The sequence below is a fragment of the Colius striatus genome, chromosome 4 (assembly GCF_028858725.1).
Source record: "Colius striatus isolate bColStr4 chromosome 4, bColStr4.1.hap1, whole genome shotgun sequence".
NCBI classification, from domain to species: domain Eukaryota; kingdom Metazoa; phylum Chordata; class Aves; order Coliiformes; family Coliidae; genus Colius; species Colius striatus.
This window is the reverse complement of record NC_084762.1, coordinates 24,102,433-24,116,039: the sequence shown is the minus strand read 5'-3', so window position 1 is coordinate 24,116,039 and position 13,607 is coordinate 24,102,433. Positions and strand designations below refer to the sequence as shown.

The 13,607-nt window shown below is 35.0% G+C and overlaps 1 protein-coding gene across 3 annotated transcripts in view; it reads left to right on the top strand.

Moving 5' to 3' along the window:
* DDC (dopa decarboxylase) overlaps positions 1-13,607 on the top strand; it is a 70,689-nt gene that overhangs the window by 41,632 nt on the left and 15,450 nt on the right. For all 3 annotated transcript variants that reach the window (XM_061994954.1, XM_061994953.1, XM_061994955.1), the window contains 6 exons: positions 463-529; positions 2,568-2,662; positions 4,491-4,558; positions 8,048-8,124; positions 11,722-11,741; positions 12,478-12,576. In XM_061994954.1, coding sequence (XP_061850938.1) covers positions 463-529; positions 2,568-2,662; positions 4,491-4,558; positions 8,048-8,124; positions 11,722-11,741; positions 12,478-12,576 — 426 coding nt within the window. The remainder of the gene's footprint in view (positions 1-462; positions 530-2,567; positions 2,663-4,490; positions 4,559-8,047; positions 8,125-11,721; positions 11,742-12,477; positions 12,577-13,607) is intronic.

Below are 13,607 nucleotides of genomic sequence, written 5' to 3'. Positions count from 1 at the left end.
AACTGTGGCTCTTTAATGCAGACAGTAACATTTTATGATCCATTCTATCAACAGGAATTGCAGTATCTTTAAGTCCCTCAAGTTCAGAGCTTGCTTATCTGCTAAAAAGTGCAAATAATTGTGATGATAATTGCATATGTGATGTTTGTATTGGATCACATGATAAGCCTGTGGAACACACAAAAAATATGTAATACTGTGACTATATTATATTACTTATCAGTCAATTTTATATTAACATTTTATGCGTCTGTCTGAATGAATGCTTATGGAAGCTTTCAAAAAAACCAAATAGATTCTCAAAAGTTCCACTGAAGGATAGGCATTGGCTAAAATACATTTATTTTGTCTTATGTCATCTATCCTCTTTGTTGATGCCTTTGCAGACAGTTTTTTAAATTTGATAATTTTATTTGTTGTAACAATTTTTTCTGCCTTTGTCTTTTTCTTTTGCCTCTGCAGTTCTGTGCAACACTTGGAACCACACCTTGCTGCTCTTTTGACAAACTGTTAGAATTGGGTCCTATTTGTAAGTCTTCACTGCTACTTTCTAAAATTGCAGATACCAGTTAAACCATGCTGAGTCATTTCCAGGGCATCGTGCAGAACCAGTGTCCAAATTCAGGAAGGCTACTTATAGATGAGACCTTCAGTTAAAGTTTTCTTTCTAATATTAGGTCAAGCTGCAGGCCTCAAGCCATTAAAGAGTACAGAGGACAATGTCTCAAGGATTTGTGGGTTTTTTGGTGAACAAATTTTGAGACATTGTCAGCTGAAATTCAGTTTTTCAGTTTGTAACATATTTCTTCAAGCCCTTCTACCTGCAACCACATGGTGAAGATCAGGGAAAAGCTGAACTCTTAATTCTCCTCTGCACAATGTTGTTTCTGTCTGGTTCTAACAACTAACAAAGCAGGGAAATATGCATAAAAAAATCCACACCTATTCCCCCTAAATCTTTGTGTCTCTTCCCCAATTTCCTTCCTCTTGCAAGAAAACAAGTTCCAGTGTGTTTAATACAGTGATTGAGTCATGAACTCTTCATAAACGTTTCTGTGTTATGGTCTGTTGTGTGAAACTTTGATCTGCAGCAGGGCTTTTTCAAAAGCACACACTTGCTGGCCGATTAAAATGCATCAGAAACTCACTGTATCTCTTCAAGTGTACCTTTAGAACAGGAAATTTACAGCTATAAGCAATTGCAAGCAGCCTTATAGAAGCACAGCTAGATTTCATGTTCTGTTAATTTATTCAGGCAGGGCTTAAAACATTTGGGGTTTGTCTGGTGGTAATTTGCTCCCTGAAGTTCCGTACCCTTCAACACAAGCCCTAGGGACTCAGTCTCTCACGATCCTGCTTTCTAAAAAGTTTTCTAGTAGTCTTCCTAGCAGCTAGAGATTATTTTGCTGTTCAGGTTATATACCTGACCTAATAAATAACACCATCGATAGTTTTAGATAGAGCAACTAATCATGTGTATTTCATCAGTTGCTCTCAATGATTTCCTGCTTGTGTAGAAGAGACCAGCAGAAGGATTGTGCCTTACCCAAATCATAAGTCTCATGCTAGCTTGTCTGCATGCAGGTGAATTTTCTGCTTAATATGTATGAGCAGTAGTTCTGTGACATAAAGGCAGTGTCTCAAACCAAATATATTTAAAAATAGAAGAATTTGACCTTTCAACATGTTTTCAAATAACCAGGAGTTGTGGTTGTTATGGATAATATTTATTAGCTTTTCCCAGACATTCACCCAAAAGCAAATGTATTTCACAAGAATGCAAATTCCAGCATGAACTTGGTGCCCAACTGCAGATATAAATGGATATACCAATGTAAAAATGTAAATGTAAAAATGTAAAAACCTTATGAGGGCTTCACAGACCAGAACTGTTAGCATGTGCATTAATACAGGTGATCTATTGCAGCATGGGAATATGAAATTACAGAGAATGTATGAGAAGCTCATATGCTAAAATATTTCTGCAGAACCCATTCTGACTAATAAAAACTAGCACCTTCTTAACCTTTCAGTGCTTTGTCTTGCATAAATGTCTCAGTCCTTGAAACAGTTTGTTGCACATGGTTCAAAAGCATGTGCATACACATATATCAGTTTATCAGTTTAACAGAAATACTGTTTGAAAATGTCTGTTTATGATTCATGGTTTAGAAGTGGGGAGCACAGCTAAAACTCCAGCTCTTTGTTCTAAAGTAGATATAACTGCATATCTAGATATATATGTTTTAAAAGTGTATTTTAGAATGGTTGCTAAATTAAAATAATTTAAGATTTTATGTTGTTTAACATTAATAAGGTAAACCTAGACCTCTAAGGACTTTGTTCCAGTAGCAGTAGGGAGGAAGAATATATATTTATACATCTTTATGTATTAATGGAAATCCAGATGGTAAAAACATTTAATCTCTTAGTTTAATTTTAAATTGGGAAAATAATAACATCAAAGAAAAATCTCTCAGGCACTTGGTTTCATGCAAATTAATAGGGCTTTTTAATCTGCTGCTTAATTTATTTCCCCTTCAATTACTTTTTTTTTTTTTTTTTAGGTAATAAGGAAAATGTCTGGATGCATATTGATGCAGCCTATGCTGGGAGTGCATTCATCTGCCCTGAGTTCAGGCATCTTTTAAATGGAGTAGAGGTGAATGGAGTGTTTCTTCTCTAGCAGCTTGCTAAAACATTTCTCGTCTATAGAATCCAACATTAATGACTCTTCTAGAAACTGAGTATGCTGCACTTCAGTGTGCACTACAAATCCCTGTTTATTTTATTACATTACTTATGTTCATTTATTTTTTTACTGGTTTCTTCTGGGAGAATGCAGGTTACCACAGTAGGTGAAAGTTTGTGATTCACAATGGCAAGCACTAGTGAATCCCAAAGTTTCTTACAAAATAGAAAAGTGGAACTTTTTCCCATATCTACTAAAAGGCACATTTATAACACCCTAATTCTATATCACAAAAGAAAAGAAGTTTGACGAATGAGTTTGTCTGACTTTTTGCTTACACCTTGAAAGTCATATAGGATACAGCTAGTAGCTGTATCTCAAACAGACAGGGTTTAATAATTGAGAGAACTAAATGAAACATTCTCCCAACAGCACTCCTGTTCTTTCCCTCCCCTCTTGCATGGAGCTACTTGGCATTCAGTTGCTTAGATAAGAATACTTCAATTTCCTGCTGCTCCCCTCAGACAGTCAGATAAGTCCTTGTCTTCAACGTCAATGGAGAAAATATTACTGTTTGGTAAAGCTAGAAGTTTAAACACAGCACTGATAGGTAGTAACTAATGAAGAAGAGGAGGGAAACCCCCCTCACAAATAAAGCATTTCATTCTGTCTTTTTTATCAGAAAACAAAGCTTGTTGTAATTTCCTGCGGGGAAATATTTTTTGAATTATTGTTACTGGTTCCTGAAGGAAATGAAACAGCACCGCTTGTCAGGGCCAGCATTTGTCATCAGAGTAAATATTTTACAACCATGAATAGGATTCCTGTCTTATATAGTACAGAGAGATAGCTAGACAGATGTATAGATAGACAAATAGATATTTTCTCTTATGAGACCAGTAATTAATTGTTTACAAGTGACAAGGAAGGTTACGAGAACCAAATGAAAACAGAAAGATGGTATATGGAGTAGTGAGGCCTTTGTGCTTCCAGCACTGGCTTGCTACTCCCTCTCCTCCCCACCCCCCCACCTTTTCTATTAAGTCTGTTAGAACACAAAACATGGACAAAAGCTTTCCCACACAATGTCCATCTTGTGGTCTTGTGCACCTACTTGGGTTTCTTCTGATGCCATGCCTAAATATATCTTAAAGAAAATGAGCCTGTTATATGATCTGTATAAACATGTATTTTGAATTCTTATTCTATGTTGGTTTTTTTTTGGCCTCGATGAAAAAAATGATTCCTACAAAAACAAAATACCCTTGTAGTAAAAAAAAAAAAGTCATTTCCTTGTCAGTTCTAATTTTAGAAATGAATGTGATATGCAGATTCTGAACTAAATATATACTCTTTCTCTATAGATTAATTTAGTGTGTGTGTATTTAATATTCTTGGAAATAAAAGGTTAGTGAATTGTTATTGGAAATTGAGATATGAACCACAGTGGATGTTCCCAAGTGTGCAGATGTTTTTTTAGTTTACACTGAGATATACACTTTTCCATAACATATATATATCTAAAAAGTATAATTGTGAGCAAATGCTTAAAAGGCTTATAATACCGATAGCCTGGCCCCACATTTAACATGAATTCTGTCCCCAAAATAAATATTTATCTACAACAGTTAGCAAGTAAGATGACATCAGCATAAACATTGTTCTAAAGAATCAATGAGGAATTGATTCATAGTTAAGGTATACTCAGTTTGACAAAGCTATATCATTAGTACATTATTTATTAGTACATGGATCCTTTTCCCTTTCATAATTCTGGCTTTTATTTATCCATTCTCAGTTTGCTGATTCCTTTAACTTTAATCCTCACAAATGGCTTCTAGTGAACTTTGACTGTTCTGCTATGTGGTAAGTATAACAATAAAAGGAAATATTACAAGAAAGAAAAATCATGTTGAATTAGTCTACCTTTCTACAGTACAGATTTATTTACATTCTCTGTTGAAATGAGAAGTTCAGAGAGGTTTAACTCTTGTAAATGATTTACAAAATTGACTCTTTCATTTAATCCAAGTATCAAAAAAGTAAACCTTTGAAATAAGCCTGATATGTTCCAGAGAGAGAGAAATCCTGAAAAGTCTGCAGATTCATACGTGCTCTGTTTTGGTACTGTTTAAAGCATGAATGAATAAACTTTATTTAAAAGACTTTAAATGCAATGAACAGCATGCTAAACAGAGCTTTTTCTTATTTTCTATAAAATTTATTTTTGTTTGAGCCTTGATTAATTCAAACTCTTTCTAAACGTGCTTAAAATTTGCTATTGAAAAGCACCTGATTTCAAAAAGGACTCTTTATGCAATTTTGTACTGACTTTCGCAACTTCACAACTTTATCCACATAGGCTTAATTTCAGCATGACATTTACGTACAGATGTTATTCACTTAATGAACAATGAAGTATACATTCAAACTCTTTGACTTGAAGTCAAATCCATTGTTCAACTGCTTCTAATGTCCATGTCCAAAATTCACCTTTCTTATCAACTGTAACACTGCCTGAAAAGGTGAAAGGTAGTAATAAAAGATGAAGGAACATGGTGAGAAAAAGTAACTGTAAAGGATACATGGGAAGCATTACTCATGATATTGTCATAATATGGAAAGACTTCAATAAACAGTGAACGCTCTTTCAGAATCTAATTAAGCTGAGTTCCATTGATAGACAGGCTTCTAAATCACCCAGTCTTTTCAGCACTTTCCCCAGTAAACACTCTCCTTTCTTTTCCTTGCAAGTTGATTATCTAGCTATTAAGTCTGTAATGTAATTATTTAGCTACTCAGTGTTATACATAACACTGATGTCTTTTGGGAATTGGAGACAATTTCTGTATAAAATCTTTTAAAAAACATTCTCAGACTTCTCAGTGTACAGAAAAGAGCAGTTGATTTCCCCCAAAAAGGGATTTAACACCACCACTCTAAGAGGGGTACATTTTCCATATTAGAATGTTAGGGTCCTTTAGAAAATTTTCCTTGAAACTACTAGTCAGTTTTCCCTGACTTCTTTAAATTGATACTCAAGAATATTATAAAATGGGAAGAAGTGTCTTTTTTCAGAGACAGTGAAAATAATAATCTTGTAAAGTCTTAATATTTTTGTTTTTCTATTACTCTTTTCAGAGTTTAAGTGTTAATGTTTGGTTGAGAAGATTGTTATAGTATTTGGATACTATAGTATCTGTAGATGGAAGTGAAATTTTCCTGTTTGTTTATGATATGAACTCAACTTTTTGGTTATTGTATCTGTCATTTAAAATGGACAGAATAGAGTGAGGCTGTTAAAAAGTGCAGATGTGCAATCCAAATAGTAACTTTTCACAGATTTCCACTACTTTATTCATTGGAACTTTCATTGTACAGTTTGTATTACGTGTACTTAGTAAGTGAATCTGTGCCACTCAAGCTAGACCTTAGGAGGTCTATTAACATAACATCAAGCTGTAAAAAAAAAAAAAAATCTAGTCTATTAGTGACTTTTTTGAAATATATATTCATGATCTTTCAGTCAACCAGAAGTATCTGCAAAGAAAGATAAGATCATTTCTGTCCATCGCTAGATCTTACAGGCAATTAGTGCAAAAACATTTAAATACATAGGATGAAATCTACATGGTGTATACGGGTGCAGCTCAACTGGTTCACACACATTGATGTACACGCTTTGGATTTATTTCAGTAACCCATTTAGATAGTTTTCTGTGTTTGCCAGACAAAGACTTGTGAAGTACCCAGACACCATCTTTTAAGAAAGCAATAAAATCACCAATGAAGTACAAGATGAAAGCATTTTCTTATCTTCTAGATATTCCTGTAGAATAGTTACATGTTCCATTGTTTATCACAGCATATAAGAGAAGAAACTGAGCTCTCACAACACAACTAGTGATACTGCTTGTAATTTCGGTTAATTGCATACAGAATGAGGTTCTGAAATATGAATATGTCAAAGTAATCAAACATATCAAATGAACTGCAGTAGAAAGCTTAGGGCTTGTTAATAATATTTACTTTAATTAAACCTGCTTTCAATTAATAGCTTCTTCCTTCTATCCACAGGACACTTTCAACACACAAATAGGTTATTAATTGGTTTTATTGAGAGCATTCTGAGTATTTTTTACTATTTTTCATTAACATAACATTACTTACTTCAGCAATGTACTTTCCATACCTGAAGGCAAGTACTTAACTGTTAACTTTGTTACTTTCCTGACCATTGGTGAGAGTAGTATATTTTTGTTTCAGTAAGGTGTTTTATGAGCACAGTCTAGATGTGGATGAGGGTGAGAGTTAGGTGCTGGTCTGTGCATAAACACTAATAACATTGGAAATTAGATTTTTACTTGGAAATTTACAGTTTTCATTAAAATTTTAAAAACTAGGAAAAAAGTGTATACACAGGAAATCATAAAAGATTTGGACTTTTGTCATTTATAGAGTGTTCCTGTGTTGACATAATTATTACTTACTCTGCCATATATTTATTGGCCTAACAGAATGATGTAGCAGTCTTTCCCTTTTTCCCTTTTTGATTTCTGATTTCTTCTTCTTCTGCTTCTTTAAACACAAAATTTTGGAGATGAGTCAGTCTTACAAATAGAGTGAAGCATAAACCAGATAAATCTTTTTATTACCCATCAGCAAAACATATCTTATTTTTCTCTGAAAAGAACATACTGGTTTTTGAACCTCAGTCCAGTCACACCACCTACTAGCTGGCAGTAGTAAGGTACTCTTCTCAGTTATACATTGTGCTGCTGTATGTTTTTCAGTAATTGTATGTTGGATTCAGCTAAGGACAGGATGGTACAAGAGGGAAGCCTGAGTCTGGGCTGGGTAGCTCATCCCTACCAGTGGCTGCAGCTGCCACTGCCACAGCATGGAGAGGGCAGCCGGCATTCACAAGGCCCCACAGCACCACAGCTCTGCACCGTCTCTTGGAAGCCATAGCTCTTCCCACACAGCTTTGTACTGCAGTAATTTTAAGGCAACTTCTGTTGACTACAAACATTAACATAGTTTCAGCTAGTCTCACATTCTGGTATCTATCTGGTGTCTATCACCATAAAAAAATCCTCTGTGTCTGTTTCTTGTCTGTGTTTAAAAATGCAGTCTTGCAGTCATGCTGCCCGTTCCTGCTGAGCCTTACACTTAAATACTTGCAACTACAGTACTGATATGGCTGTGAAAAAGCACTGAAAATAGCACAGGCTGTGCTCAGGAAATATGCCAGCTTAAACACGTTGAATTTGCCTTCACTTCTTGTGGAAATTAAATCCTTTAAATTTTAATTCTTAAAGTTCTCAATTTGATTTTTTTCTTTTTTTTATCCAGGGTGAAAAAACGATCAGATTTAACAGGTGCTTTTAAATTAGAACCTCTTTACCTGCAGCATCACCATCAGGAGTCTGGTAAATTTATAATTAAATGAGATTATTATTATTTTGTTTTCACACTGATATTTAATGGGAAAGAAAGGACTTCAGATGCAACCTGAAATTCTTAAAACTAGATAAGTTGTTTAGGAGCCTGTTTCCACTTTCAGAGTGCCTTTTGGGAGGTAAGGTTACTGATGTGCCCACACATGTTTAGTGATATTTTAGTTCAAAAAGCAAATGAGGGAAAGCTATTTTATAAAGCATTATATTAATACTAGATGGGCATTACCACTGACTCTTTGTAGGACAGTGGGAAAATTCTTGATGCTCTTTTATCAGTCAGATAAATGTACTGTTTGGTACTGTGTATTGAGTCCCTTAACCTGCCTTCCACAACATATCTCTCTCTAGAATTACTTCAAATATGATTTGGTTTTAGAGTTTCTACTATTTTCTTAGCTATTTGTGCAAGCTCTAAATCAAATTTTCAAAAACCCATGTCAGGAGCAAATATTCCCTGAAACTGCAAAGGAGGAGTGAGCTATGTTTGATATCTGTCCTCTATTTTGAGTGATAATTACCCAGGATATTATCCTGTTGCTCTCATGTTCTTACATTGGTTGTAGAGAAGGCAGTAAGTGCTTGCTGTTCATCTCATACAAAATGCTCATGAAAGCTCTTCACAAAATGCTCACAAAGGTCTTACATATCTTACACCTTGGACAAACCTCCTTAATGTATTAGTGCTGCTCCTTGCACATAGCAACTGCATTTGCTATCCTGAAGCCTGGTTTTACACATTTTGTTATTTGCTGATTAATTGTAAGGTCACAGCAGTGCAGCATCAACATGTGGTGCAAGTTCCCTCATAGCTTTCTCAAGAGGGTGAATCATATGTGGATGTTCTTACCCTCTACTCTCTCTCATCTTTCCTGGAATTGCTGGTACTGATCTGTATTTGGAACTGTATCCTGACTACTTTTATCTTCTCTTTGTTATGGCATTTAAATTAATACCATCCAGAATTCCACCATTCACTAAAAAGCCCTAGGAAAAATGGATTCCTGTACCTTGATCCCAAACTGGCCAAAATTATGCATTTTATTCCTTTTCTAGATTTTCAAATAATGCAAACATAGAACAGCTTTCTGGAGCTGAGATTCACCCTCAAAGGCTAGAATTGTTAAGGAAAAAAAAAAAAAATTTCTACCTTTAAAATGAAAAATACAAATATACTTCAGTCACTAGTTTTTAGTTAACATACGTGAAAAATATTTCAGGGGAAAAATTCAACATTAACTAAAGTGAAAATATGTTCTTGTGAAACTGGCAAGCACTGTTGGCATGATACAAAAAACTTAGGTCTTCCCGAGGTTAAATAACAGCAAAAGAAAATCAAACTTGTCTTAAAACTAGCTACTTTAGTGAGGCTACCTAGTTGACCTGAAAATTTTCTCTCCCTGGTTGGATAATAAGTTGTTCAGCTTTCATCTTTCCTGCAGAAGGTGTGATAGCATGTTATGCAATCTGGATGTGATTATTTCAAAGAAATCAACTGATTACGAGGAGTCTAGTAACACTAAATTTTTCTATCCTCTGTTCCCATTTGATACCAATTTTCTAAAGAGCTGGACAATAGTTTTCAAATGCAAATGCCTCTAGTTAAACTGTTAATCCAATCCATACTTATGTCTTCAATAAACATAGTCAAATTTTCAAAGATACTAGACTGTTTACAGTCTCCATTGACCCCTATGTGATGTATGGGATGTCAGCACTTCTGGAAATGTAACTTGTCTAATGGAGGGTCTTATTTTCTGAGTATGTCTCAGGTCTGAGAATTCCCATCATGTTTTACAAGGCAAATGAAGTATCATTTTTTAATTTACTCATCTCTTCATGCAAGAATTTAAATGAGCAGAAAAATATCTCTATCTGTGAACAATTACTCTTAATAACCATATGGCAATTATGTGTGTCCCCAAGGGGAAAGTCTTTATTTTGTCGTTAATTATAAATTTATGTGATTTGCATCATGACACCAGGAAGATTATGCTAGCTTGCCTGGCAAACCAGGATATAGGTCAAATCCTAATGGCAGTGTTAAAAGAATGCAGCTTTATGCTCTATTATGAACACCACATATGCTCCCACAATGCAGTTTCTCCTGGTTAAATACAGATGTAAGACTAAGGCTTGTAATCAAGGACTAACTATTGATTGCATTCTGCTTCACAGCTTGTGAAAGGCATTGTTGTGGGTCATTAGACATAGCCCCTTACAGAAGCGTGAGTTTATCTGTCACCAGTTGCTTTACTCTCTTTGCTACCAGTCTCGCAGCTATCAAATAAAAATGGCTGCTAAAATGCAGAAGAGTATGAATGTTATTAAATTACCTTGTTGCTGAACCGAGACAACCACATTCATTTCCTGAAGTCTGGAAATAGGTTAATGATTGTTGGTGGTTGTAGGGATTTTTTTTTCATCTGGAAAATAACCTAGTAACAAGCTAAAGAAACAAATGGCTATATCTTACAGGGAGGAAGTACTATGTCTTCTCCTATGTAGATTGGCAAGAGAGCTTGTAACACAGGAAACACAGTTGTTTTCAGAAAATATTAAGGCTGAGAATTATGTAAATGAAGTAGACACATCAAATGCAGAAGATACATTTCTATAAAGTACTTTGCAGTTGACAAATCCAAGAGCACTTAGACACCACTTTCCCATGAAATTGAAGCTCATACTTTACTATGAAGCTTATCCTCCATTGCAGAGTAAGAAAGCTAAACAGATGCTTCCACATTTTCTTAAAGAAGTGCTTTAAATTTAATGTCAGTTTAATTTCTGTCACTGCCTTACTGCAGTTTTATGTTACTCTTTACTGTTAAATTAGTTGAACTACCCAATCCGAAGATGCATCCTGACTCTACATGCTTATATAATGCCCTCTCCTTGCCTGGACTGCTTTGTGGCTTGGTCAATCTGTGTTTGTAAGAGGCTTTTACTACATTGAATGAAAAGCCATTAAAAATGCAGAATCCTATTCTCCAAGAAGGAAGAGGTCAATTCAGAGTCAAAATTTCCAGTAACTTATTAGATATGTTGAAGAATTAGCAACAAATATGAGTATAAAATAAAAATGAGTATAAAAAGCATTTGAAGTGCATTATTTTTAAAAGTTTTGCCAGTTCAATAAGGTAAAAGTAATGACATTTCACAGCAGAGAATAAGTGATGAAGTGGATCTGGGGATTCTGCAAACTGTTTAAAACAAAATTATTAATAGCTGGTTTATCTTCTTTTCCTTATAAGAAGAAAATAAACATAGTATTTAGTCCATTGTCTCCACAACATTTGCAATATACCAGAAAGGAAAATTGTGTTTCTTCTCTTGTAAACTACTTGTTATATATTCTGACTAGCTAAGGAACAAATCTTATTACAAGCACCTTCATTTACCAAGTAATTTACTAGATAATTAGTGATCCTGTTAACATTGATGATATTGAAGTTTGTAGCAAACATCCAAGATAGCTAAAATAAAGCTCACTGAATAACATTAGGATGATTTCAGGCTTTGACTGCTGTGATGAAGCAATGTGAACATTTTTTTTTCTTTAAATTCCAGGCCTTGTAACAGATTATCGGGTAAGTATAGCCTCAATGTAATAACTAATGTTATTACTGGTGCATACTGATATTTTTAGGACTTTTCCATTATTATCATAAACCTCAAGGCTTTCTGTTTCTTTCCAGGGAGGATGCAGCTTGCTGAACTTTTAATATTCCTCAAGCTGAAACTTTAAACTCTATTTTAAAAAAAAAAAAAAATCATTTAAAGGCAGAAATTGTCTGCATGTGCAATATTTCAAGGTTTAGGCAGTAGAAAGAAACATCTTAGAGATTTTTTTTTACTTAACATAGTGAATAATACATTTAAAATAATAAAAATTACATATGTGTTTTAATATTTAACCTATAGAAACACTGTTGTTTTGAAATGCAAAATGGCCGTCATTGTAGATGCTAGTCCCACAACTGTAAAAAAGACAATGTACCTAAGCTTCTCTCATACTTATTTTTCTAAAGCCTTGGAGAAGAATTCAGGATTCACAAAGAAAAATTTATTTGCCTTTTGAGACTTCCATTCTGACATCAACATCCTTCTAAAACTTTATTTTGAGAATTTTAAGTATTAAACAGTCACATCAGGGCCTTAACCAGGAACAGCCATTTCTACTGTTATTTGACCTACCTGTAGCAACTGCCTGTAGGATGTGGCAATGTGGTACATTTAAAACTAATTTTAGAATGTACAGTTTCTGAAGTATCACTGCAATGGTGACTTCTAACGTGGGTGCCATCCCTTCTCCCTGGCTTGCAGCACTGGCAAATTCCCCTGGGCAGGAGGTTCCGCTCCCTGAAGCTCTGGTTCGTGCTGAGGATGTATGGGGTCACAGGACTGCAGGAACACATCCGCAAGGTGACTGGGATTTGCTTTCTTGGGTAACCTGGGTGGGATGGCAAAGGAACATGAGCTGGATACCTATCTACTTCCCATGACTTCTACATACTTGAGAAAGCGCAGGCAAGGTTCAATACAGGTGCTGCTCGTTTGCCTCATGTAGTGTCACAGTTTCATACTGAGGCAGGATCAAAGCTGTCATCCATTTTGTGTTAATCTTTAGGGAAGACAAGTCAAGGAATTTGGAATTTCTACAATGTGAGACCATAATTCCCCCTCAACTTGTGCCAGAGCACATTCATGGTTTTATTGAAAAAAAAAAAAGTTTATTTATTCCTTCTTTTTTTTATTAATGTGCATGCATTGATAGCATGTTTAGATAATCAGTAAGGGATACAGTAACTCATTGGTCATCTCTACATCTGCTGCTTCGTTTCCTGTTTAAAACATATCTTTAAAAAAAATGTGTACAATTTATAGTTTGTTAACAGTGTTATGAGTAAATGCTAAGTTTATTCTTAATTTAAAAATAAGGAATTTTTTTAGTCACCAAAAACCACATTTGGCACCAGTCTAAATTGTATATATACTTCCTCTGTAGTAGTAAAGTTAAATTCAAGCTTACCTTTCATCTTTATGAAGTTTAGGGAAACTTCTGCTGAGAGGAGGTCCATGACTTGACTCTAAATATTTACGAAAATAGCCATTAGCTAAGAGTCTGATCTAGTACACCATAATCCCTGCAGACATACCTGCCTTTCTGTTGTGATAGTAAATTAATTCGTAGAATCATAGAATCATAAAATGGTAAGGGTTGGAAGGGACTTTCAGAGATCATCTAGTCCAACCCCCCTGCAGGTCCACCTAGATCAGGTTGCATAGGAACATGCCCAGATGGGTCTTGAAGACCTCCAAGGAAGGAGACTCCACACCCTTCCTGGGCAGCCAGTGCCAGGGCTCCCTCACCCTCACAGTGTACTAGTTTTTTCTTACGTTTAAATGGAAATTTTAATGTTCCAGCTTCATCCCATTACCCCTTGTCCTGTTAC